The following is a 25,328-nucleotide window of genomic DNA, read 5'->3' on the forward strand; positions in this document are numbered from 1 at the left end:
AGTTGGAACAAGATGATCCTTCAGGTCCCTTCCAACCCAAATGTCCTGAAATTCCGTAATCAGCTTTCCTACTCTCTGGGCATTTATTTCCTTCTACTGCCTTGGGAATAATCAGGATTAACTCGTTAATATCCCTCCTCCCAGTTCCACCTTGCTGTGAGAGGTCCTGGAATGTCCTGAGCCGGGAGGATCATGGGAGTGCAGCTCCTGGTCCTGCACGGGATCATCCCCAGAAAAAAGGGTCCAGTTTCACCCTCAGGCTGTGATTATGGAATTTCCAGTGGACTTGAGGTGAATTTTGTGCTTAATATGGATAAAGATTCCTAAATTATGATGTGTTCGTATCCCAAACCTATGGAATGATGGGAAGGTTTGGGGTCAGAACAAGATGATCCTTAAGGTCCCTTCCGACCCAAACCATCCTGGAATTCCATAATCAGCTTTCCCCCTCTCTGGGTGTTTATTTCCTTCTGCTACCTTGGGAATAATCAGGATTATCCTGTTTTAATATCCCTCCTCCCAGGAATGATCCCTCCCCAGCAGAGCACTGGGATTTCCTCTTTCTCCACCCCAATTCCCTGTCTGGTGGGAATTCCTCTGGGGTGTTCCCTCCAAACCTTTAGCAGGGAATGCGTGGGTTTCCTATTGGAACATCCAACCTTTCCTTGGCTCTTCCCTGGGCACTTATTTCCTTCTGCTGCCTTTCGAATAATCAGGATTAGCCCATTAATATCCCTCCTCCCAGTTCCATCCTGCTGTGAGAAATCCTGGAATGTCCCGAGCTGGGAGGGACCCACAAGGATCCTCTTTCTCCTCCCCAATTCCCTGTCTGGTGGGAATTCCTCTGGGGTGTTCCCTCCAAACCTTTAGCAGGGAATGCGTGGGTTTCCTATTGGAACATCCAACCTTTCCTTGGCTCCTCCCTGGGCACTTATTTCTTTCTGCTGCCTTGGGAATAATCAGGATTAGCCCATTAATATCCCTCCTCCCAGTTCCATCCTTCTGTGAGAAATCCTGGAATGTCCCGAGCCGGGAGGGACCCACAAGGATCCTCTTTCTCCGCCCCAATTCCCTGTGTGGTGGGAATTCCTCTGGGGTGTTCCCTCCAAACCTTTAGCAAGGAATGCGTGGGTTTCCTGTTGGAGCATCCAGTTTTTCCTTGGCTCTTCCCTGGGCTCTCCTGTGCGTGGCAGAGCTGGATTCCGGATTCTCCAGCGCCCTTGGCACCGGCAAGTCCGACCATCTGCGTCCGGTGGCTCCGACCGGTCCGTCCATTCCCCAGGTCTCCGCGGCATCTGCGGCTCCCGCTTCCCACCGGACTCTGCTGGAAGCAGGATTTGCACCGGGATACGGGGAGGGCCGAGAGGTCACAGCTGTTAAAGCCGGGAAAGCAGGGAAAAAAAGAGCGGAGGGGCGTTCCCGAGCTTGGCACGGATCCCACGGCCACCTGTCCGGGAGCAGCGGCGCTTTTCCGAGCCCGGAATATTGTTTTGATGGAAAATAATTTCCTTTAATCCTCCCTCCCCCCTGCCCCTCCCCCCAAAATAAATGGGGATTGAAGAATTGCTTCTGGAATTGTTGTTGGTGGTGGATTCAGATCCAGGCTCTCCCCCGGCATTCCTGGGATCCTCGGAGTGTCCAAACGGAGGCAACGAGGGATGAATCTCTGGTTCGGGATATTTTCCTATGGAAAAAGGTTTTCTGGTTCGAAAAGGAGGAGCTGGGAGTGTGGGAATGGCATCTCCGCTGCTTTAAATTCCTCGAGGATAAAAGGGGGCAGAAGGGAAAACATCCCTCATGTCACGGGAAGGGACTTTTTGGGAGTTGTGGGAGACAGCAGGAATGTTTCCCTGTTCCTTCCCTCCCTCTAACAAATTCCCAGTCCTTTCTGCACCTGAAATCCCCCCGTTCCAACCCAAAACAGGGCTCGGTGCTGCTGCAGCAGGAATTGGGGGCATGGGCAGGTGGGAATGACGGGAAGATACCGGGAAGCTCCAGCTTGGAAGTGCAGAGCAGTGGGATTTTTGTCCCCATCCGTGTAAAACCGTGTGGGGAATTGAGGGATGGCTTTGGCAAAGTGAGCTAAAAAGTCGCATTTCTATTTTTAGTGCTTATATTTTCTTATTTTTGGTGGTTTTAGTTTTGGTTTTTGGCATTTCTGGTTCCCATTTTTAGCGTTTCTGGCAGGGAAAAATCTCCCTCCACTCTTTTCTCTTAATACTTGGGAAGCCTGGAATTTCCTTCTCGGCTCCAGGGATGGGGATTCCCACCACTGCCCTGGGCAGCTGTGCCAGGGCTGGATGACCCTTTCCATGAAGGAATTTTCCTTGATATCCAACCTAAACCTCCCCTGGCACAGCTTGAGGCTGTTCCCTCTCCTCCTGTCCTTTGTTCCCTGGGAGCAGAACCCGATCCCACCCGGCTCCATCTTCCTGTCAGGGAATTAATTGTTGGGAATGAGAAGGTCCCTCCTGGTCCTCCTTTTCTCCAGGCTGATCCCCCCCAGCTCCCTCAGCTGCTCCTACTGCTCCATCTCCTTCCCCAGCTCTGTTCCTTTCCCTGGACATGCTCCAGCCCCTCCATGTGCGTTTTCCTGAATTCCCAGGGCTTTAGGAATAAAAAAACCCCAATGAACAAGGAGGAGGAAAAAAAGACTTCCTTGGGCAACACGTGGAGGTGTGGGATGAGAATCATGGAATCCCAGAATGGTTTAGGTTGGAAGGGACCTTAAAGATCATGGAATTCCACTCCCTGGATACCTCCCGCTATCCCGGGTTGCTCCAACCTGGCCTTGGACGCTTCCAGGGATGGGATATCCATGGCATCTCTGGGCAACCTGCTTCACTCCATGAGGACTGACTGGACACGCTGTCCCTGCTTGTAATTCCTGAGGTTGATCCCGAGCCATCGATGGATTTGTGGATGGACGGGGGGGAGTTGGGCAGCGCTGACCTTATCCCGGACCCGCTCCCTGATCCCAGCACATCCCAGCGGGCACCTCCTCATGGATCTGCCTCATTCCCACCTGTGCCACCCATGAGACACAACCCTCAGGGAGGGCAGAACCCGTACCATCCCACCCCCCACAGCTCCAGAGGCCGGGATCAATCCGAGAAGTCTCCTCAGCGAATCCTCGCTTTTCCAAGAAGCCTTTTTTTCCCCCCTGCCTTTGTGAAACTCTCAACTCCTATTTTCACTTGTTTTGGTTTTTTTCCTTTTCTCCCCCCTCTTCTGGGCTTTTCCTTGGGCGGGTGTTTTTTCCCAGCTTTCCTCGGGATGAGAGCAGCCGGTTACGACTCCCGGCGGTCGCTCGTTTGGATAATTTTTTACTTCCCGAAGCAGGACGGGGAGCTCGGTGACTTATTACTATTCATTTCATTGCGATGCAGTAAATATCGATTCAGCTGGGCCTTTTCAATTTAAACCACTTGCCGATCCCGGAAAAATACTGCTGGCCTCTGGAATTGCACCGGCGGATCCCTTCGGCCCCTCGTTAGCCGGGAAGTGCAATTCTTGGATCCCTTTGCTTCCATCATTTTAATGAATGGAGCTCCCATGGAAGGGGAGGTTGTAGTCTCGGCTCACTGGGAGCTCTTAATTTGGATTTTTGTAGGTTGGTTTTTTAATTTATTTTGAGGTGTTTCTGTCTCTTCCTGGGATTTTTCAGCCATGGGATGAACGGAGCGGGTTCATCCCCTCCATGGATTTCTCCTGTTGCCTGAATGCCAAGTTTTCCAAGAGAAGAGGTTTGGGAAGAGGGAGAAGGGTGTAATTAGCAGGAGGTCTCATTAGCTGTGGACTAATCACTTGGGGCTCCCTATGGATAACAGACATTCCCAGGGCAGAATTCCCCATGGAACCAGCTCAGTCAAGTCACAGGCTGTTGCTCCGACACCGTGAGGAGGTGTTGGAGCCCATCCTTGAGGGATGGGGTTAAAATCCTTGGGAAAAGGTCTTGGATGCCAGTGGGGCTCCTGGTGGTCGGAGATGTTGCCCATCCATGGATGAGCCCGTTGGATTTTTCCGGAGCTTTCCCTTCCCATTCTTGGATCTTTCCATCCCCACGGTCTCCAATTGAGCCCTTTGGAGCATGAGCTACTCACCAGGAGAACATGAGGGCATGGAAATATCAGGACAAAGTCCTTCTCCAGCCTGTTTGTCCTGAGGTGGGAGTGGGATGTGGGTGGACACGCGATGTTCCAGTGGGATTTGAGGGAAACTAAATAAAATCAGACCTGGAGGGTTGAGAATTATCAATTTTTTGGGGGTTAATCGGTGGGGAAGAAACCACTTGAGGTGGTCTCAGGAGGAGAAGAGGAGAAGGATGAGCTTGACCAAGAACACACAAGGAGGAGCCTCGGGAATCTTCCAGTTTGGGAAGCTCTGGGTTCACTGGATCAGTGTTAAAATGGGATTTAAAGGAGCAGAGGAGTAACTGAGATGTTCTTCACCTTGTGCTTCCCGCAGCACTCAACCCTTGGTGGACTTCCCTGAAAATACCCCAAAAAAAACCCCCTGGGATGAGCCTTCAAACCGGAAAAGGGAAGAGCTAAAACTCCCCATAATTAAACACCACTTTTACTTTACTCAATCCCCGCTTCTAGGCCGGTTTTAGGACCGGTAGCAAACTGATTTTGCAATAATCAATATTTTTTTTCTTAAGGTTTTTATGGTTTCCTGCATAATTCCAGCCGGGCAGCCCCGTCTCCCCCGGTGGCTCGTGGTTAATCCCCCGTGGCCGTGAAGGTGACCGCGGGTTCCCTTTGGGAGGGTGGATTTTTTTGTCTGCTGAATTCAGGGAATTTATCCTTTATTTTTTTATGCAAAACCTGAGGGTGATAATATTCCTCAGGTAGCCTCAGGCTCACCTCTTACTGCAGATGAATGGGTATTATTTTAATACTGAGATTAATAAGGAGTTTCTGAAGTCCGGCTCGAAGCATTCCTGGAGGGTATTTTAGGGCTTAATTGGAGTGGAAAGGACTTAATTGGACTTAATTGGAGTGTGGAAAGTTCTGGGACAAGGCAGAGCTTCTGTGGGACGTGGACATGAGTTGGGTGCCAGTTCACCCAGGTCCCTTTGGAGTCCCCTCTGTGCCCTTTGGGATTTTTGGTTGATTTGGAGAATTATCAAATCCAATGGTTTGGGTTGGAAGGGATATTAAAGATCATCCAGATCCAACCCCCTGCCGTGGGCAGGGACACCTTCCACTATCCCAGGTTGCTCCAACCTGGCCTTGGACACTTCTAGGGATGGGGCAGCCACAGCTTCTCTGGGAATTCCATCCCAGCCCCTCACCACCCTCCCAGCCAGGAATTCCTTCCCAATATCCCATCTAACCCTCTGGCAGTGGGAAGCCATTCCCTGTGTGCTGTCCCTCCATCCCTTGTCCCAAGTCCCTCTCAGCTCTCCTGGACTCCTTTAGGCCCTGGAAATGGCTCTCAGGTCTCCCTGGAGTTTCCCTTCTCCAGGCTGGACATTCCCAGCATTCCCAGCCTGGCTCCAGAGCACAGGAGCTCCAGCCTTTGGAGCATCTCCGTGGCCTCATCGGGAATTTCTCCAGCACCTCCACATCCTCTTGATGTTGTTCCCCAGAGCTGGATGCAGGATTCCAGGTGGGATCTCACCTGAGTAGTGCAGAGGGAGAGAATTCCTCCCTTTCCTGCTTCCCACTCTGTGAGACGAGCCCAGGACATGGGGAGGTTTCGAGGCACCAAATATTTTGGTTTCCCAGAATCCAGGGATTCTGGAACCGCAGAATCCAGGTTTCTCCCAGTGACAGTAAATCCCATTCCCAGTCTGGTTCATCTCATATTCCAGGGAACCACTCCATGCTTCCTAAAACCCGGCAGCAAGCTGGAGCTTTTCCTTCCGCCCCGGTTGTGCCACCCGGGAACACGATCCCGTTATTGCATCCTCGGTGGTGGAGTATTTATGATGGGAGCTCCGGATGGGGTTTCCCCTGGATTGAATTTCAGCAGCTGGCAGGGTTTGGAATCACTCCCACCCTTCCCATAGATCCCTTTTTTTGCCTGTCGGGACACGCTGCAGCCTCTCACCTGTTCCTTCTCATCCCTCGATTTAATCCCTGGCCACGGACACAACCCGACCCAGGGGGATCTCTGGAATTCCGACATTTCCCTGCATGTATGGATTGGCTTTCTCCTCCCCCTTTTTTATTCTTTAATTCCTTTAATCCTGCTGAATATTCAAGGGGCATAAAAGGTCACTTATCCTGAGCTGTCACCGCGACGACCCTTGGCTGTTATTAACGACCCTGTGTTGCTCTTCCTTACGGTTCCCGAGGAAAATCTGGGATGCAGGGAAGCGTTTGCGATGGTTGGGGAGCAGCAGGGTTGTCGTTGCCTCTTCCTGGAAGCAGGAGGGCAGTTTTTTTGGGGGGGTTTTCTGGTGGTCACCTGCTGGAGGTGGAACCTCTTGACTGAGCTCTTGTTGTGTTCTCCTGATAGATGGGGGTGTCCATGGAGATGCCCCATGGGAATTTTGGAGCCTACCAGGCATGGGGAGGTGTCTCTGGGGTTAATGGGAGGTGGTGATGGTGTATCCAGGTGTATCCAAGGTGATGGAGCCCAACCAGACCCACCGAGGCGCTGGGGAACCTCAGGAGCTCCCAAGCCTTTGGGGTGTGATGTCCCTCCTTAAAGGAGTTAACAAACCCATGGAAGGGTTTGGGTGGGAAGGGATATTAAAGATCATAGAATTCCAACCCCCTGCCATGGGCAGGGACACCTCTTACTATCCCAGGTTGCTCCAAGCTGCCCTTGAACACTTCCAGGGATGGGGCAGCCACAGCTTCTCTGGGAATTCAATCCCAGCTTCTCCCCGCCCTCCCAGGGGAGAATTCCTTCCCAATATCCCATCTAACCCTCTGGCAGTGGGAAGCCATCATCTGGACATGGTGGTTGGCAACTGGCTCTGGGTGGTCCTGCTGGAGCAGGGGGCTGGACCAGGTGACTTCCAGAGTTCATTCCAACTGAACCATTCCGTGTCTCTCCTGAAAACCTCTGGGGTTGCTGTTGTTGGTCCTGGCACATCCTACCTTGGAACTCCAGGAAATCCAGGGGGATTTGAGGTTTGCCCAGAAAAACTGTGGCTGCCCCATCCCTAGAAGTGTTCCAGGCCAGGTTGGAGCAACCTGGGATAGTGGAAGGTGTCCCTGTCCACGGCAGGGGGATTGGAATTCCGTGATCTTTAAAGGTCCCTTCCGACCCAAAATGTTCCATGATTTTATGATTTCCCATCAAAAACCAGCCCTGGGCGGGTGGTTGGACTCTTGTGCTGCAAACCTCGAGGTGACCTGGTCTCCCATGAACCCCGGGAGTCCTGGAATCCTTTTGGATCCAAGAACTCCCACTCCCTCCTTTACTCTCCAAAACAGACGCTTCCAAAACCACCCTTGAACTCCCCATCCTGGATTTCCCTGCTGGGTGATATTCCCTGAATCTCAAAGTCCCCAAAGTCCCTGAATCTTGAGTGATGGGAAAGTCAATTCCCTTCTTCTCTGCTCTGAGTCTGAGGTGATTTTTCTGTTTTCCCTTCATTTTGGGGGTTGGTTTTGCCCTCCCTCCCCCCCGGCTCAGCGAGGGTCAGCGCTCCCGTGTCCCAAACACCAGGTTTAATTTGCTCTTGGATATCTGTTACGACTCCAACCACTTCCCCAGTCAGCACTTAATTGGCAACTCGCTTGATTTAACAGCGTGGGAGCCGGCACCGGAAAAATGGCTGGGATAAATCACTGCCTGACGCCAGAAAATAGATATAATCTCAACATTAACGACATTAATAGTAGCAGGAGCCGAATTAAGAAAGCCATAAAGGAGAGGCAGGAGAGGATAAATTACAGCCATCCCGCTGCTGCTTCTCCAGCCTCTGCTTCCCAGCCTTTTCCCAGCCGGGATGGTGCCGGTGTTGGTCCTTGTTGGGTTGGGGTTGTCTCTGTTGGGGACAGAGAAAGAGCAACACCCCCAACTCACACCTTTCCCATTTTTTGGGGTGACACCAGAGTTGATCTGATCAGGTTTGGTGTCCTACTGTTGATTTTGCTGGATGCAGGATGGGGAATCCTGGGTTTAATTCCTTCCCTCCGTTGGCCCCTCCGAGGTCTTTTTTGTGGTCACGTGGATTCCTCAGACGATTGTTTTGGGTTGGAGAAAGGGAGGTAAGACAATTCCTGATGATGTGGCTGAAAACAGGACACTGGCTTTGCTCCTCTGCATGTGGTGAGGCGGTCGATTCCCAACTCCTGAAAAACCCAGGGCAGATCCCTCAGCTCCTGGTTTCCAGGTGTCTGTGCTGTTGTTCCCAGGGGAAACTGTGCCTTCCCTGATTCTCTGGGTGACCTTCACGGCTTCTCCTGCTCCTCAGGAGACCCAGGGAATGTGTTCCTCCAGCTTTTCAGTGCCAAAATCCATCTCAACTCTTCCAAAATCCATCTCAGCTCTTCCAAAATCCGTCTCAGCTCTTCCAGCCGTTGCTTTCTCCACTTGTGCCGGCGCTTTATAAAGTCGGAAGGGCACCCGTTTGGTGGTTTCTTTTCCCTTTAAGTCAGGTTTTAAGCCCAGCTTTGGCTCTGAAGGTGATGTTTTTAGGGTTTGCTGTAACCACCTCGGAGTGGAGATGCTCCATAGGGAGATATCCGGGAGTTCTGGGATGGATTTGGAGGCCGAACATCCTCGTGAGGGCCAAACCCTCGGTGGGAACACGAGTCAAGAGGTGCCAAATTTTTGCCTGGCTGCTTACCAGGGATGTGCCTGGGCACGGAAAGGTGGCCCTGGGGTATCACAACAATCCTTTTCCATCCCCTTTTCCATGGAAAAATGTGAAGGGGGGGGATGATAATGCCATGGAAGTCGCCTCGGAAGCTCTGACCTGAGGAGGGTCGTGGCAGCTGGGGGCTGGTTTGGGGTTTATTTGGGAAGTTTTTCCTGGTTTTCTTGTTTCTCTGGAGATTTTGGGGAGGTTTTTGGGAGTTTGGGAGCTGCTCCAGGTCTGGTGCCAGCAGAATCCTGATTTATTTGGGCTTTGGGCACACTTTGGAAATGAGGATGTTGCCCCAAAGCACCGGCGTGCCAAAATTTGGAATGGGTGGGTTTTACACCTCAGAGCCTTCCAAATCCCATAAATTCCTCCCCTTTTTCCCAGCTCCCCCCCCCCAGTCCCTGATTTAGGGCCTCTTGGTGCCGTTTAGAAGCTTTGGGGCTTTATCTGATTTTATTTATTATTTTATTTATTCCTAAACTTATTTAGTTCCTTTTATCTTATAAATTTATCTTAATATTTATCTCTTCATTTACAATTTTTCCTGTATATTTAACTTCTTTATTTTATATTTCTCTAATTACAACTTCATTATTCCGGGATTAAGTGTGGATCCTCTTCCTTTACTGCTTCCATGAGAGCTGGAATGGCAATTCCCAAAGCAGGGAAAGCTTTAGGAAAACCCACATCACAGAATCATTGGATGTTTTGGGTTGGAAGAGACCCCTGAAGGTTCTTTAGAGAAATAACCTGGGTTTGTTGTTTATTCCTTAAGTTTATTATAAGGCAGGAAAACCGAGGGAAAAAAAAAATCCTGATTTCTCTGCCCTGATTTCTGTGCCTTTGGAGCTAAATTTCATTTTAAATTTTAATTAATTAATGAATTTTAAGTTTCATTTTCAGTATTCATCTCCACAGATGTGGATCCATCCCTAGTCCAAGCCCCTGTAGCTGTGTCCATGGGCGAGGGGGGAGGTTTCCAAGGGATAATTCCCTTTTTTTAACCTTTTCCGTGCTCAGGGAGTTCCCGGAGCACAGTTTTTTCCATGGAATCCTGCTCCCGGTGCGAGATATTGGCTTTAATTAAAATCCATCAACTGTCTCGGCTCATCAGGGTGTTATTCTTGTGCAAGAAAAAGAGGATTTAGAACGGAAATATCCTTGGAAAAAGCAATTTTGGGAAAGTAGGCAGGAGGGAAAAACCCCCATTGGGATTTGGGTGATTTTTTGGGATAAATATTCAAAGCTGAAGCCGTTTTGGGTTTGGCATTGAAATGATCCCCAGCAATTAGAATTCCTGCAATATTCCGGGGCACATCCTGAGCTCTGGGATGGGATTTACTCTGGGATATTTCGGAGCACATCCCAAGCTCTGGGATGGGATTTGCTCTGGGATATTCCAGAGCACACCCAGGGCTCTGGGATGGGATTTGCTCTGGGATATTCTTGAGCACATCCCGAGCTCTGGGATGGGATTTACTCTGGGATATTCCAGAGCACATCCCAAGCTCTGGGATGGGATTTACTCTGGGATATTTCAGAGCACATCCTGAGCTCTGGGATGGGATTTACTCTGGGATATTCCGGATCACACCCAGAGCTCTGGGATGGGATTTACTCTGGGATATTCCGGGGCACACCCAGAGCTCTGGGATGGGATTTACTGTGGGATATTCCAGGGCACACCCAGAGCTCTGGGATTTCCTCTGGGATGAGCAGGGGAAGGAATGTCTGTGCCGGGACAGGGGGAGGTCTTGGACTTTCCCTAGGAAGGTGCCTCGGAGGGATTAAGGATTTAAAGCCCTTTCCCACGTGGACACAGGTCCCGGCACTTCCCAAAAAATGCATTCCACGTGGGAGCACTTTTAGGTCCGTGCCAGCAATCGGAATTAAACCGGGATGAGCTCCCTCCCGTCTCCGGAGCTAACGGGGGCATGAGGAATCTAATTAATGGGACAATAGTTCCCGCTCTTCCCGGCGTAATTACTGATCCGCCGTCGGAAATCCGAGTATTAGGGGATGTCAGCAATTCCATTCTCCCGCCGTAAGCGGTTTAACGGGACCTTGACGGAGGGGGGAGAATTTGGGCTCAGGGGTGACCTACCTTGAGAAACAGCTTCCCTTGGGGAATCTTCTCCCAGGGAAATCTTCTCCCAGGGGACTTTTGTCTCCTCTCTCTTCGGGGAGAGGCGTTTTTACAGCCCGAACTTCCTGGAAGTGTTTCCGAGGATCCTTCCGTGGATCTCGGTGGGTGGGATCGGAGGAGTCGGTGGAGGGAAGCTGAGGAAGGTGGATTTTGGGGTTGGGATGTCACAAAGGGCAGACAGGACGTGGGGAAACGGCCTCACGTTGCTCCCAGGGGAGGTTTGTTTTGGATGTCAGGGAGAATTTCTCCATGGAAAGGGTTGTCAAGGCTTGGAGTCAGCATTCCTGGAGGGATTTAAAAACCATGTGGATGTGGCACTTGGGGATGTGGTTTAGTGGTGGATTTGGTAGTTTTCAGTTAACAGAATCCCTGAATCCCGGAATCACTGAGGTTGGGAAAGGCCTCCAAGATCACTGATCCAACCTGTGACAGATGTGCCACGTCCAGGCTTTCCTTGGACATCTCCAGGGGTGGAGACTCCAAACCTTCCAGTGCCTGAGCACCCTTTCCATGAGGAAATTCCTCCTGATGTCTGACCTGACCCTCCCCTGGCACAGCTGTTTCCTTTCCTCCTGGGAGCAGATCCCGACCCCCCTTGGCTCCCCCCTCCTCTCAGGGAGTTGTGGAGACCCAGAAGGTCCCCCCTGATCCCCCTTTTCTCCAGGTTGGACTCAACAATGTTAAGGATCTTTCCCAGCATAAACAATTCCAAGATCTTGGAGGTCTTTTCCCACTGAAAAGCCTCCGTGATTCCAGTTCTATGAGCTGGATGTGGGCTGGGATTGGGTCAGAAGGGGAACTTATGGAAGTTGGGGAGCAGGAATCCAAGCTCCTGGAAGCTCTGGAGGAGAGATGTGGAAGAACCTGAAACACAAGGAGCTGAAGCAACCCAAGGGAGATGTGGGATTGAGGGGAGAACTGAAGGTATGACCTTGAAATGAAGGAGAGCAGGGATAGATGGGATATTGGGAAGGAATTCTTCTCTGGGAGGGTGGGGAGGGACTAGGATGGAATTCCCAGAGAAGCTGTGGCTGCCCCATCCTTGGAAGTGTCCAAGGCCAGGTTGGACGGGACTTGGAGCCACAGCTCCTCTGGGCAACCTGTGCCAGGGCCTCACACCCTCCCAGGGTGGGCTTCCTTCCCCATATCCCATCTAACCCTCTGGCAGTGGGAAGCCATTCCCTGTGTCCTGTCCCAAGTCCAAAGTCCCTCTCCAGCTCTCCTGGAGTCCCTTTAGACCCTGGAAGGGGCTCTCAGGTCTCCCTGGATCCTTCTTTTCCCCAGACTGGACATTCCCAGCATTCCCAGCCTGGCTCCAGAGCAGAGGTTCTCCAGCCCTCGGAGCATCTCTGTTACCTCCTCTGGACTCGCTCCAGCAGCTCCACAGCCTTCTCTCCCGTCTGTCTCTGTAGGACAATTCCATCCCTGCCCTCCCCAGTCCTCCAGTGCAGGAGGTCATGAGGTGGATTCTTTCCCTGTTCTCCATCCTTGGCACGTGGAGCTGGTTTTGTATCCAGGCTCCTCGTCTCCCTCGGGAATGCATCGGGTTCCAAACAATAGCCGGGATTTAGCTCTGCTCTCCCGCTACTCCGAGCTCCTCTGACTGGGAACGGCATCTCCTCTGTGCTTGGGAAGGCCTTGGCAGCATTCCAGAGCTTTCCCTGGCACATGGATTCACCCTCACCGAGCACCTGAGCCCGGTGGAGCTGCTGAGGGCAACCTGGAGCCTCTGCCGGGGCTTTTCCTGGAGACACTCGGGAGATGGAAGGGAAGGAATGGGGCTGAATGGCTTCCTGAGGGAATAGATCCAGGGGGAGGGAATAATGAGGCACTTGAGGGAAGGGATTGTAACCAGGACAACTGGAGTGAGTCCAGAGGGGACCACAGATTCCAGAGTGATTTTCCCAGCACAGTCCACCCACAGCCAGTCTTCCCAGCAAAACAAGGGAAAGGCAAGGCTGGAAACCTGTGGGAAAACACTGAGTAGAGGAGCTGGAAAATAGGAGCAGGAATCCAGGCACCAGATTCCCAATCCACTCCATGGATTACTGCATCACCAAGAGCAGTTTTCCAGGTGGAGAGAACACGGGGAGGAAAATACCATGGATGGTGCTTCTTCCCGGAATGCTGAGCTCATCTTCCATTCCTGCTACATCCCAGGGCTTTACAGGGACAGACAACGATCCAAGACACTTCTCCTGTTCTTCCCAAGCCCCAAACACAATTTTATGGGAATTGGAAAATAAATCCAACAAAATGCGACTTCCTGTGCTGAGAGAGGAGGTGTTGGAGACCTCAGGGAATCACAGGATCCAACTGCGGATTCCCAACATCAGCGGGATGTGGAGCTGCTGGAGTAATTCCAGAGGAGGCCATGGAGATGCTCCAAGGGCTGGAGACAGGTTGGGAGAGCTGGGAATGTTCACCTGGAGAAGGGAAGGATCCAGGGAGACCTTGGAGCCCCTTCCAGGGCCTAAAGGGGCTCCAGGAGAGCTGAAGAGGGACTGGGGACAAGGGATGGAGGGACAGCACACAGGGAATGGCTTCCCAGGGTTAAATGGGATATTGGGAAGGAATTCCTGGCTGGGAGGGTAGGGAGGGTCTGGAATGGAATTCCCAGAGAAGCTGTGGCTGCCCCATCCCTGGGAATGTCCAGGGCCAGGCTGGATCACCCTGGGATAGTGGGTGGTGTCCCTGCTTGTGGCAGGGGTTTGGAATTCCATTCCATTCCATCTTTCCACTCCCTTCCCACCCAAACCATTCTATGATTCCATGAAATGTTCCCTCTCAGTTTAGGGGAAGGTTTTCCAGCCCTTTGAGGAGCCTCCGCGAGAAGTTCAGGATCTTATTTTCATACCTGGGTGGAATTCCAAGTGGAATTCTTGGAGGAGAAAATTCTCCAACCTGCCCAAGGATTTGGGAAAGAGGCATCCTGTGGGATGTGGAAATTGGGGAAGTGATGTTATCCTACATTTTGCAACTATTTTCCTTTCCCAAGCCCGGGGGGATTTGTTGGGAAGGGGCAGCTTTATTTTAGGTAATTAAGGAGCTTAAAAGGTGCTCATTGAGATTCATCATTTTTCCCAGGTTTTGAAAACTAAATGAGATCCAGGCTGGATTATTATTTATTTATTTATTTATTTTTTTTTTTTTTGTCCTTGAGATTACACATTAAGCTGCATTTGAATGGAAATTCATAGTCCATTGAACCAAATTAAAATAGGTTTGGGTTTGTTTTTTTTTTAAAGTGTTTGTTTCATGATTAGAGCTAATTATAGAATGGAGGGAATTGTTTGGGGGTAAATTAACGGGGTTTTCGCTGGTCACCGTGGATTTAAAACTAATGGATTCCCCATTTTTATGGTTGTGTGTTGGGAAAAGGCACATTCCTTCCCGTTTTTTCCATTTCCAATCCCTTTTTTTCAACCTCCAATATCATAATCAGCCAATTCAATTATTCCAATAATCCCAATCAGGTTCTTTAAGTAAATTGAGTCCTGTTAAGTGTTTATGTGAGATCTGACCTTTTTATTTTAAGAGGAAAGCTCTCTAACATTGATAAAAACCCCATAAATCATTTTAATGGAATGACTTGCTCTTTCCTGTGGGTTTTTGGGATCCTCAGGTGGGTGAGGAGAGAGAGACATTCCAGGATATCGGAGCAGCTTCCGAGGGGAAGTTGTGCAGCACCTCAGAGAGTTCCTGGTGGGTTTGAGGAGCACTTTTAATCCTAAATAACAGGATTTTTGTGGAAGTATTTCTCCCAGCTCAGGATTTTGCATTGCCTGTTCCCTGCCGGCGATTCCCGACGCTCTTTCCTCGGGATTCAAATGCCAGCATGCAAATGTGATTTCTTACTATATGTAAGGATTACTTCCACAAAAAAAAAAAAAGAAATAAAATGAAATAACTCTTAAGCTGAACCTAAAGAAGATTCACCAGGAGGAAAAGAAAAAACGACCTTTAAGAGCCGCTTGTATCGCCCTCAGCGCCGGGAAATCCTCTCGGCTTCATCCGGCTCAAACGTCGTCGGGATGTTCCCCCTCTACTCTTGGAGTTGGATTTCGTTTATTCCAGGCATCAAATACTCCCAGAATTTTATGTTTCCAACATAGGTGAGGTTTTGAAGGGATTCAGGCAGGGTTTTTAGGATCAGATTATCCCCGGGGTGTTAAACCCAAGGACTTGTTGCTCTCCGTCGCTCACCCGTCTTAGCTTGGGAATATTCCGGGGTTGGTTTTACTTTTTCATGGATTAATTTAAGAGGGATCGTGTTTTTCCAGCTGCTGGCTGAGGTTTTGGTGGGTTTGTGCCATTCTGAGCAGCTTTGGAGGCGAGCAAAGGGCGTGGATTTGGCATCTGCTGCCTTTGCTCCCGTTTGTGCTTTGGGTTCATCAGTCTGTTGGAAGCAACATTCCCATTTCCTAAGGGATTTTCCTCCGGGAAGATTCAGAGGAAGGAATCAGCTTTTCCAGCTTCAAAGAAGCATGAAGTTGGTTGAGGAGGGAAGACTGGAGGAATTTTGGGACCAGGGAAGCGACCGTTCCCCTGTGCTGGCACCACTGAGGCACCTCCAGTCCGGGGGGAGGTTTTGGGATCTCCAGGCACAGGATGTTGAAGGGCTGGAGCCTGTCCTGGGAAGGGAATGGAGCTGGGAAGGGTCTGGAGCAGCAGGAGCAGCTGAGGGAGCTGGGGGGGCTCATCCTGGAGAAAAGGAGGCTCAAGGGGGGGAATCCAGGGGGACAGGAGGGTGGAACCGAGTGGGATCGGGCTCTGCTCCCAGGGAACAAGGGACAGGGTGAGAGGCCTCAAGTTGTGCCAGGGGAGGTTTAAGTTGGATATTAGAGAAAATTCCTTCCTGGAAAGGGTTGTCCAGCCCTGGCACAGCTGCCCAGGGTGGAATCACCATGCCTGGAGGGATTTAGAAGCCGTGTGGATGTGGCACTTGGGGACATGGGCAGTGATGGCCTTGGCAGTGCAGGGTTACAGATGAATTCCATGATCTTAGAGGGCTTTTCCAACCTAAATCCTTCTGGAATTCCACAAAGGATGTGGCAGGCCGGTGTTTAATCCTGGGAAAGAGAAACCAGACGTGGTCGCCGCGAGCGTCTGCAAAGCACCAGCATGGAATGTTCTCCCAGGGAAAGTTGCTGCTTCAAGGGATCCCATGGAAGAGCCCAAACCTCATCCTGCAGAACCATGGAATGATTTGGGTTGGAAGGGACCTTTAGGATCATGGAATTCCAACCCCCTACCATGGGCAGGGACACCTCCCACTATCCCAGGTTGCTCCACCACGGCCTTGGACACTTCCAGGGATCCAGGGGCAGCCACAGCTACTCTGAGAATTCCATCCCAGCCCCTCTCCACCCTCACAGGGAATAATTCCTTCCTAATATCCCATCTAACCCTGGGAAGCCGTTCCCTGTGTCCTGTCCCTCCATACCTTGTTCCAAGTCCTTCTCCAGCTCTCCTGGAGCCCCTTTAGGCCCTGGAAGGGGCTCTCAGGTCTCCCTGGATCCTTCCCTTCTCCAGGCTGAACATTCCTATCTCTCCCAGCTTGACCTTGAGTGTTTTACAATCCCAGGACCTCCCTTTGCAACACTTTTAGCGCCGGACTCCGATTTTCCCATTCCGTCCAACCTCTGATGGCTCCGCCGCCGTTTTTAAACATTTTTCCAACCTCCCTCCAACCCTTTTTTCCCATTAAAAAGGTCTCTTCCTGTAGGGAGCAAGAGAGAGACACAATCCTCACCCCCGTGCAGCCAAGGTTAGGGGGATAAATTCGGGAGCGCTGTCACTTCCGTTGGGACTCGGTTTTCCAGTGGGGGCTGAGGGTGGGAGATAATTTGCTGGAGTATTTCCAATGGATTAGAGATGGATTTGAAGGGAAGAGTCCGTGGCTCCCCTTACAAAGGCTCCAAAGTCAAGGTGCCGTTCACAGCCCACCCTTCATTATCCACGCTTAATTCCTTCCCTATTTTCCGGCATTAATGAAATTTCCTGCAGGAGCCGGGAAGGGCCGGGAGACTCTTTAGATCCACGGGAGAGGGAATTAGGGAATTAGGGAATTACAAACCCCCCTCGTGTTGAGGGGTCGGTTTATTCTCCAGGTGCTTGGGCCCCGCTCTTATCTCCTTAATTTGATCCTCCTTTGTCCCTCCGGTCTCCCTTTCCGAGGGAGACAATTCCATGGAGGAAAAGCTCCGGAGCTGGTGGGGAGGGGGTGGTGTTGAGGCCACACAACTTGGGAGCAACAGCTTGGATTTGGAGGGAAAGGTGGTTTTCCGACAGGGGAATGTTGGGAAGCTGAGGTCCCTCCTTGCTCTTTGGTGTGGGCAGGATTTTTCCATAAAAAAAAAGGTGGTTTTCCTTTAATTTTAAATGTCTTTGGGCTTCTGTAAATAAAAAAATAAGTAATATATATAACACATAATGTATTATATATATGTATATTTAATATATGTAATATATAATATAAATATATAATGTAAATATATATATAATATAATGTAATATATAATATAATAAATATAATATTATAGATAATATAATAATAATATAATAATAAAATATTGGTATATATAATATACAATAGATATAATAACAGTTATAGTAAACATAACAAAGATTACATAAATATAATATATAAGAATATAATACATTTTACAGAATAAATACTTTAGTATAATGTAGTGTAATGTGATTTAATGTAATAAATATAGTAAACATAATAAATATAATAAGCATAATAAATACAATAATTATTATGAATAAATAATAGTATAGTAAATATTATAAATAAAATATATTATAGTCATAATATTATATTCTTATAATATGATATTATTATTATATTGTGATATATAATAAATATAATAACAGTCCTAATAAACAGAACAAAGATAATATAAATATAATATATAAGAATATAATACATTCTACAGAGTAAATATTTTAATATGTATAGGATAATGTGATATAATAAATATAGTAAATATAGTAAATATAATAAATACAATAACTATTATGAATACTCCTCCTAATATAATAATAATTTTATAAATATTATAAAAATATATATTATAGTTATATTTTAATATTATGATTATATATAAATATAATAGATGTAACAGTTATAACAAACATAACAGACAGTATAAATATAATATATAAAAATATATTATAGACAATAAATATTTTAATATATAGTGGAATTTCATATAACGAATATAATAAATATAATAAATACAGTAAATATAATAAATACAATAAACAGAATAAATAAAATAAATATTAGAATACTATACCTAGTATAATAAATATTATAAATAATATGTAATAGTATAGTTATAATATATATTATATGTAATAAATATAACAACAGTTCTAGTAAACATAACAAAGATAATATTATAAATATAATGTATAAGAATATAATACATTATACACAATAAACATTATAATATATGATATAGTATAATAAACATAGTAAATATAATAAATATAATAAATGTAAATATATAAATAAATATGTAGTATATAGAAATATATATGTAAATATATAATGAATAAATATATAATAATATACCTAATAATATTATATAATAATAAATGCAAATAGAATAAATTAATAACAAACACAATAATTATTATGAATATTCCACCTAAAACAATAAATAATAACTATAAAAAATATTCTAATTACTAATAGTTTGTATCTCTAAGATGTGGTTAAATCTGGACCCAACACGTGCCGAAATCCCCCCGGAAGCGTCCCGGTGTTTCTCCTCTCCCGATGGTTTTCCATGGGGAAAAAAACCCCAAGATGGGATGAACATCTGTAGGCAAGAGGGGGGGGGTCCCACCAGCCCCAGGCTGAGTCTTCCAAGCTTAAAATTGCTCTGGAAAAGGAAGGGTGGAAGAGGAAACCTGTGGGATTAAAAGAAGATAAATATAACTATAAAAACAAAAATAAAATTAAAAATAAATTTAAAAATAAAAATAAACATAAACATATAAATAAAAAATAAATATAAAATTAAGTGTAAAAATATATATATATAAAACTAAATATAGATAGAAATATAAAATTAAAAATAAAATAAATATAAATTTAAAATTAAAAATAAAATAAAAATAAAATAAAAATAAATATAAACATATATAAATATAAATATAAATATAAATATAAATATAAATATAAATATAAATATAAATATAAATATAAATATAAATAACAAAGGCTCCTGGGGAGGGGGTTGAGGTGGGTTTTGGGACTCCTCTCATCTCAGTTGGGGGAATAATCCCATGAAAGTTGAATTTTTAGGAAGGAGGGTTTCCAGGGGAGGAGCTGGGCTGGAGCAGGAGGATGTCAATCATATCAATGCACATATAAAAAATTGTATTCCAAATATCTTGATTTATTAGCTCTGGATAATACGTGTAGATATATATTTATAGAGGTATAGATGGAGCTGTGTGTGGAGATAGAAAGACTTGTCTGTATAGATATCTGTAGAGAATTCATATTTAAATTTATAAAATATAGATATATAAAATATAGATATAAATATATAAAATAAATATATTAAAATATATATTTAAATATGTAATATATGTAAATATATATTATGATACATTATGTATTTATTAAATATATTGTAAATTATATAAGTAAATATATAAATATCTATATAATGTATAGATATATAATACATATATATAAAATATCTATTATATATTTATATATATAAAATAGATATGAATATATTTATGAAGATATTTATATAGGTTTTATTATATTAAAGATAATAGAGGTGGATTAATATATACAGATATATTTATATTTAATATATAGGTATAACTCTATAGATACAATATGTTGTATCTATAGATATATATACTTAAATATAGATATATACTTAAATATAGATATACTTAAATATAGATATACATCTTATAGATATATCAGATACATGTCTGTATATAATCCATTAATATCTATATAGTTTATTCTCCTCCCCTTCCAATAGACTTAAGAAAAATATGACATATATGGAAAATATCTATATATTACATCTATCACCTATATATATATACATACATATATATATATGAATATACATATATATATGAATATACATAATTGAATATATACTCTCTCTATATTATATATTATCAATAATATAAAATACTAAGAATAAAAACACAATCCAGGTCTCATATCTCATAATTTATCTCTGCATATAATTAAGTATATATGTTGAATATTTCTAGATAATAGGATATATATATGTATATTTATATATATACACACTATATATATATATACTTAATATGTATATACTTTATATATATACCTTATGTATATATATGCTTTTAATATGTATTTTATGTATATATATATAAGATTAACTGAATATATATACCTAATTGAATAAATATATATACTTTATATATATATACTTTATGTATTTATATATATATACTTTATGTGTTTATATACTTTATATATATACTTTATATATGTATTTTATGTATATATATATAAGATTATTTGAATATATATATGTAATTGAATATATATTCTCTATATTCAGTAATATTATCAATAATATAAAATACTAAGAATAAAAATACAATCCAAGCTTCATATCTCATAATTTATGTCTGGATATTATTAAGTATATTATGTATTATAATAATATTATAATATTGTTATACATATGTTGAATATTTCTAGATAATAGGATGTATATATGTATATATATTTTTACATATACACTCTATATATACTTATATATATGTGCTTTATATATATATACTTTATATATATATATGTACTTTATATATATATATTTTTTATATGTATTTTATGTATATATATATAAGACTCGATATATATATTGCATACATTGAATAAAATCTAGAGATAATTGATAGATACAAGGCCTGGAGAATACAGATAATAATATAATAAGCATAGTAAATATAATAAATATAATAAATGTAAATATATCTCATAATTTATCTCTGGATATCATTAAGTATATATGTTGAATATTTCTAGATAATAAGATATATATATATATTTATATTTACTATACATATATTTAACATATATACTTCATATATATATATATACTTTATATATATATAAAAAATTCTATATTTTATGTATATATATAACATTCAATCTATGTATTCATTGCATACATTGAATAAAATCTATAATATATAGATAATGATAGATACAAGGCCTGGAGAATACAGATAATAATATATAGATTTATGTATAAAACAATCTCCATTTATTATTCTATGGAATACACAGATCTCGTATTTCAATGTGTGGACTCGGGGTATATATTCAATATATTCAATAATTTGTGTCTCTGTGTGGGGAGAGATGTGTGTTTGTATCTCTGTGTGTGATCCAGAGATAATTTATGGACAGTACTTACGGAATTAGAAGATTTTCCGGAGCCTCTTGGAAGGGACTGATGTCGTTCAGGATCCCAAAAGCCATCGGCACTGGAGACCCTGTGGATGGGCAGGGACACCTCCCACTATCCCAGGGTGATCCAACCTGGCCTTGGACGCTTCCAGGGATTCAGGGGCAGCCACAGCTTCTCTGGGAATTCCATCCCAACCCCTCCCCACCTTCCCAGCCAAGAATTCCTTCCCAATATCCTATCTAACCCTCTGGCAGTGGGAAACCATTCCCTGTGTCCTGTCCCTCCATCCCTTTTCCAAATTCCCTCTCCAGCTCTCCTTGGAGAAGGTCTCCCTTCTCCAAGCTGGATCCTTCCCTTCTCCAAGTTGGACATACCCAGCATTCCTAGCCTGGCTCCAGAGGTTCTCCAGCCCTCAGAGCATCTCCATGGTCTCCTCTGGACTCGCTCCAGCAGCTCCATGTCTCTCCTGTGCTGAGGATCCCAGAGCTGGAGGCAGAATTCCAGGTGGGATCTCTGGAGAGCAGAGCAGGGGGCAAGAATCCCCTCCCTTGCCCTGCCAGCCCTTGGATATTTGATATCATTTGATATCATTTTTATTGCCCAGCTTTGGTCACTGATAAAGCCACGAGACCTTTCGCCAGGTCCTGCATCCAATGCTGGATTTTCCAAGATTTTCCATGAGGTTCTGGGTGGTCCAAGGGTGACCCAAGTGTCCCTTGTGCCACCGACACCTTCACCCAACGACATGGGATCTTTGTGGATTCCCAAGACCTGATGCTCCTCTCTGGAGCTATTCCAGGAGGAACAAACCCTGGGAAAACTGGAAAGCAAGGGCAGCTTCTCCTTTATCCAATCCCCTTCCCCCAAAAAACCCGGCAGCGCTTCCCTGAGCTCGGTAGTCGGTGGAACAACAACCCTTGGGAATGAATGGGCTGTCAGGGCGAGCCTTAGGAATTGTAACCATTCCATTTTCCAGCTCTCCTTTCCTTGGGAGCAAACGTTCCTTCAAAGGAGATGCTCTCCAGGAAAATTCTCTCCAGTGCCCTGCCGGCCCTTGGATATTTGATATCATTTGATATCATTTTTATTGCCCACATTTGGTTGCTGATAAAGCCACGAGACCTTTCGCCAGATCCTACATCCAACGCTGGATGAAACCTTGGCTTTTCCAAGGTTTTCCATGAAATTCTGGGTGGTCCAAGGGTGACCCAAATGTCCTTTGTGCCATCAACACCTTCACCCAAAGGTGCCACCCCTGTGGCTCTTTATGGATTCCCAGGACTTGATGCTCCTCTCTGGAGCTATTCCACGAGGAGCAAACCCCGGGAAAACTGGAAAGCAAGGGCAGCCTCTCCTTTATCCAATCCCCTTCCCCCAAAAAACCCGGCAGCGCTTCCCCGGTGCAACAACAACCTTCGGGAATGAAGGGGCTGTCAGGGCGAGCCTTAGGAATTGTAACCATTCCGTTTTTCCAGCTCTCCTTTCCTCGGGAGCAGGCGTTCGTTTCAAGGAGACGCTCTCCGGGGTTTGCATCCCGCTGCTCGGATGGGGGTTGGATCTTAATTTACGGATCTTCTCCGGCTAATGCGCGGTTTTATGGACGTTCCGCTAATAGCATTACGGGCATAGTTTGGGCTTAATGCGAAATTAGAGCTCCAATTTGCATAAACAAATTACTGTTTGGATTAGCACTAAATGAGGAAGGCGGCTGATGTCGGAGGAGATTGGATTCGGCTGTGTTTGGATAACGGGGGATGGAGGGAAAAGCCGGGAAGGCTCTGGGGTGGGGCGGGCGGTGCAGGAGGTGTCGGGTCATGGACTGGGTGGGTTTTGGGTGGTAAAGGGACAAATGGTCCCTCTGGGATCTTTAGCAAGACAGGAGAGGTTCAGGTGGGACGTGAGTAGGAATTTCTTCATGGAAAGGGTTGTTAAATGTTGGAATGGGCTGCCCAGGGAGGTGGTGGAATCCCCATCCCTGGAGGTGTCCAAGGAAGGACTGGATGTGGCACTTGGTGCTCCGGGCTGGGGGACAAGGTGGGGATGAGGCACAGGTTGGACTCAATGATCTCAGAGGTCTTTTCCATGATGATTCCATGGTATTTATCCCTAAGGTGCCACTTCAGAGTTTATTGATCCTTCAGGATAATGTTATGGGATTATTTTGGGCTCCTTATGCCCTGGATTATGGCTCCCGACTCATTGCCGTCCTGCTACCTCGTTACGGGATTTGTGGATGTAGGGAAAGGTGGGAAGGTGGGAACAGGTTCCCAACGCCACCCACTGAATCCCACTTGTGTCCCAGCATCTCCTGCAGGTGATAGATGGAGATGGGAATGGTCTTGGGTGACTTGTCCCATGCAGGGATCATAAAATCATGGAATGCTTTGGGTCAGAAGGGGCCTTAAAGACCATCTCCTTCCAAACCCCTGCTGTGGGCAGGGATGTCACCCCCTAGACCAGGTGGCTCAAAGTCCCATCCAACCTGGCTTTGAGCACTTCCAGGGATATCAAAGCTTGTAGAGCTCCATAAAACTTGGTTCAGCTCAGGGAAGATCCCACGTTGCTGATTCCATCATGGGATAAAATCCACATTTCCCTGGGGCTGGGGCTGCAAGCCAAGAGAGGGAAAAGTGGCAGAGTCCTTGAAGGTTGAGTTTTTTGGTGTAAATGACTTGGAATCAGAGCTTTTCCCCCCTGGCTTTTCCGTACATCCCCTCCATTCTAGTGGAAGGTGTCCCTGGCCTTGGCAGTGGGGTCAGAATGAGATGACCTGGAAGGTCCCTTCCGACCCAAACCATCCTGATCTGAGGGTTTGCTCACAGAGCAGCACTTTTTTGGGATATTCCCCCTAATTTGGGCTCCCCTTGACTATCTTACTCTCCTGCAGGTCCCTGTTGTTGAACCAAACCCGACCATCACCCCAAGGTGCCAAATCCCAGCTGGTGCCACCGCGGTGGAGGAGCAAAGGCTTCCGCTGCATCGGCGGCGTCCTGTACCGAGTGTCGGCCAACAAACTCTCCAAAACCTCCAGCACCCCCGTCAGGAGCAGGGATCTGGGCACCAAAACCCCCAGCAGAGCAGGTGAGCAGTAGGATTTGTCCCAGTTCCCATCCCAGAATCCATGGAGTGAAGTTTTTGAGCCGTTTATTCCCAGCCCTTGGTGTTGCTGCTCATCCTCCGGCCTCGTAGGAGAGCGGATGCCAAGGGAACGGATGCCAAGGGGACGGGCATCCTGTGGGTGCCAGGAGCTGTTCCTGCTTTGCAGGAGCACCAAAGGGGACATAATGTTAAAGAGATGGGAAGTTTAAGAAAATTGATGTTTTTCTTAAGCCGGGCTTAGTTCATGCTCGTAGATCTGCGCCATTAAACTCGGTTCTTCTTAGAACCTGAGCGAAGCCTTGAGTGACTTCAAATGGCATCACAAGGTTGGAGATGCTCTTCAAACTCTGGTCAGTATTGACCAAAAAATTTGGGAGGAACATTGTGCAGATAACCCTAAAAGACGGAATTCCAGCACAGCTCCCAACTTTCCGTTGAGCTTCGTTCAACTTGGTTGATCCATCATCATTCCCATCGAGGAATTTATTGATGGATGCCGGCGACGAGTTAAAATTTGGTCCTGGGAATGCACTTCCTGCACCCCTGGATTCAATCCTGAGATTCCCAGGAGCGATGGAGCATCTCATCCGTCTCCTGGAGCAATGGGAAGAGCGGGAGTTTGCCGTGGTTTTTCCATGACTTCCTTCGTCGAGGGTGGAGAGACATGGAAAACACTCAATTTAGGAACAAGGGAAGTGTCACTGTCATTCCAGGAATAATTTTTGGGGGATGTTTTGGGTATAAAAACCTGGAGCAATCCGTGTTTCGGGGCAGCTGCTGAGAACTGAGAACTGTGCTCTCGTCACATCTGTGGATCCTCTTCCAAAGGAATTCCACGGAACTC

At 45.8% G+C, this 25,328-nt stretch overlaps 1 protein-coding gene across 1 annotated transcript in view; it reads left to right on the top strand.

Moving 5' to 3' along the window:
- LOC116789380 (zinc finger CCCH domain-containing protein 3-like) overlaps positions 1–25,328 on the top strand; it is a 116,682-nt gene that overhangs the window by 54,216 nt on the left and 37,138 nt on the right. Inside the window, 1 exon segment of the mRNA XM_032693171.1 lies at positions 24,273–24,466. Coding sequence (XP_032549062.1) covers positions 24,273–24,466 — 194 coding nt within the window.

Source organism: Chiroxiphia lanceolata, chromosome 1 (assembly GCF_009829145.1).
Source record: "Chiroxiphia lanceolata isolate bChiLan1 chromosome 1, bChiLan1.pri, whole genome shotgun sequence".
In the NCBI taxonomy this organism is placed as follows: domain Eukaryota; kingdom Metazoa; phylum Chordata; class Aves; order Passeriformes; family Pipridae; genus Chiroxiphia; species Chiroxiphia lanceolata.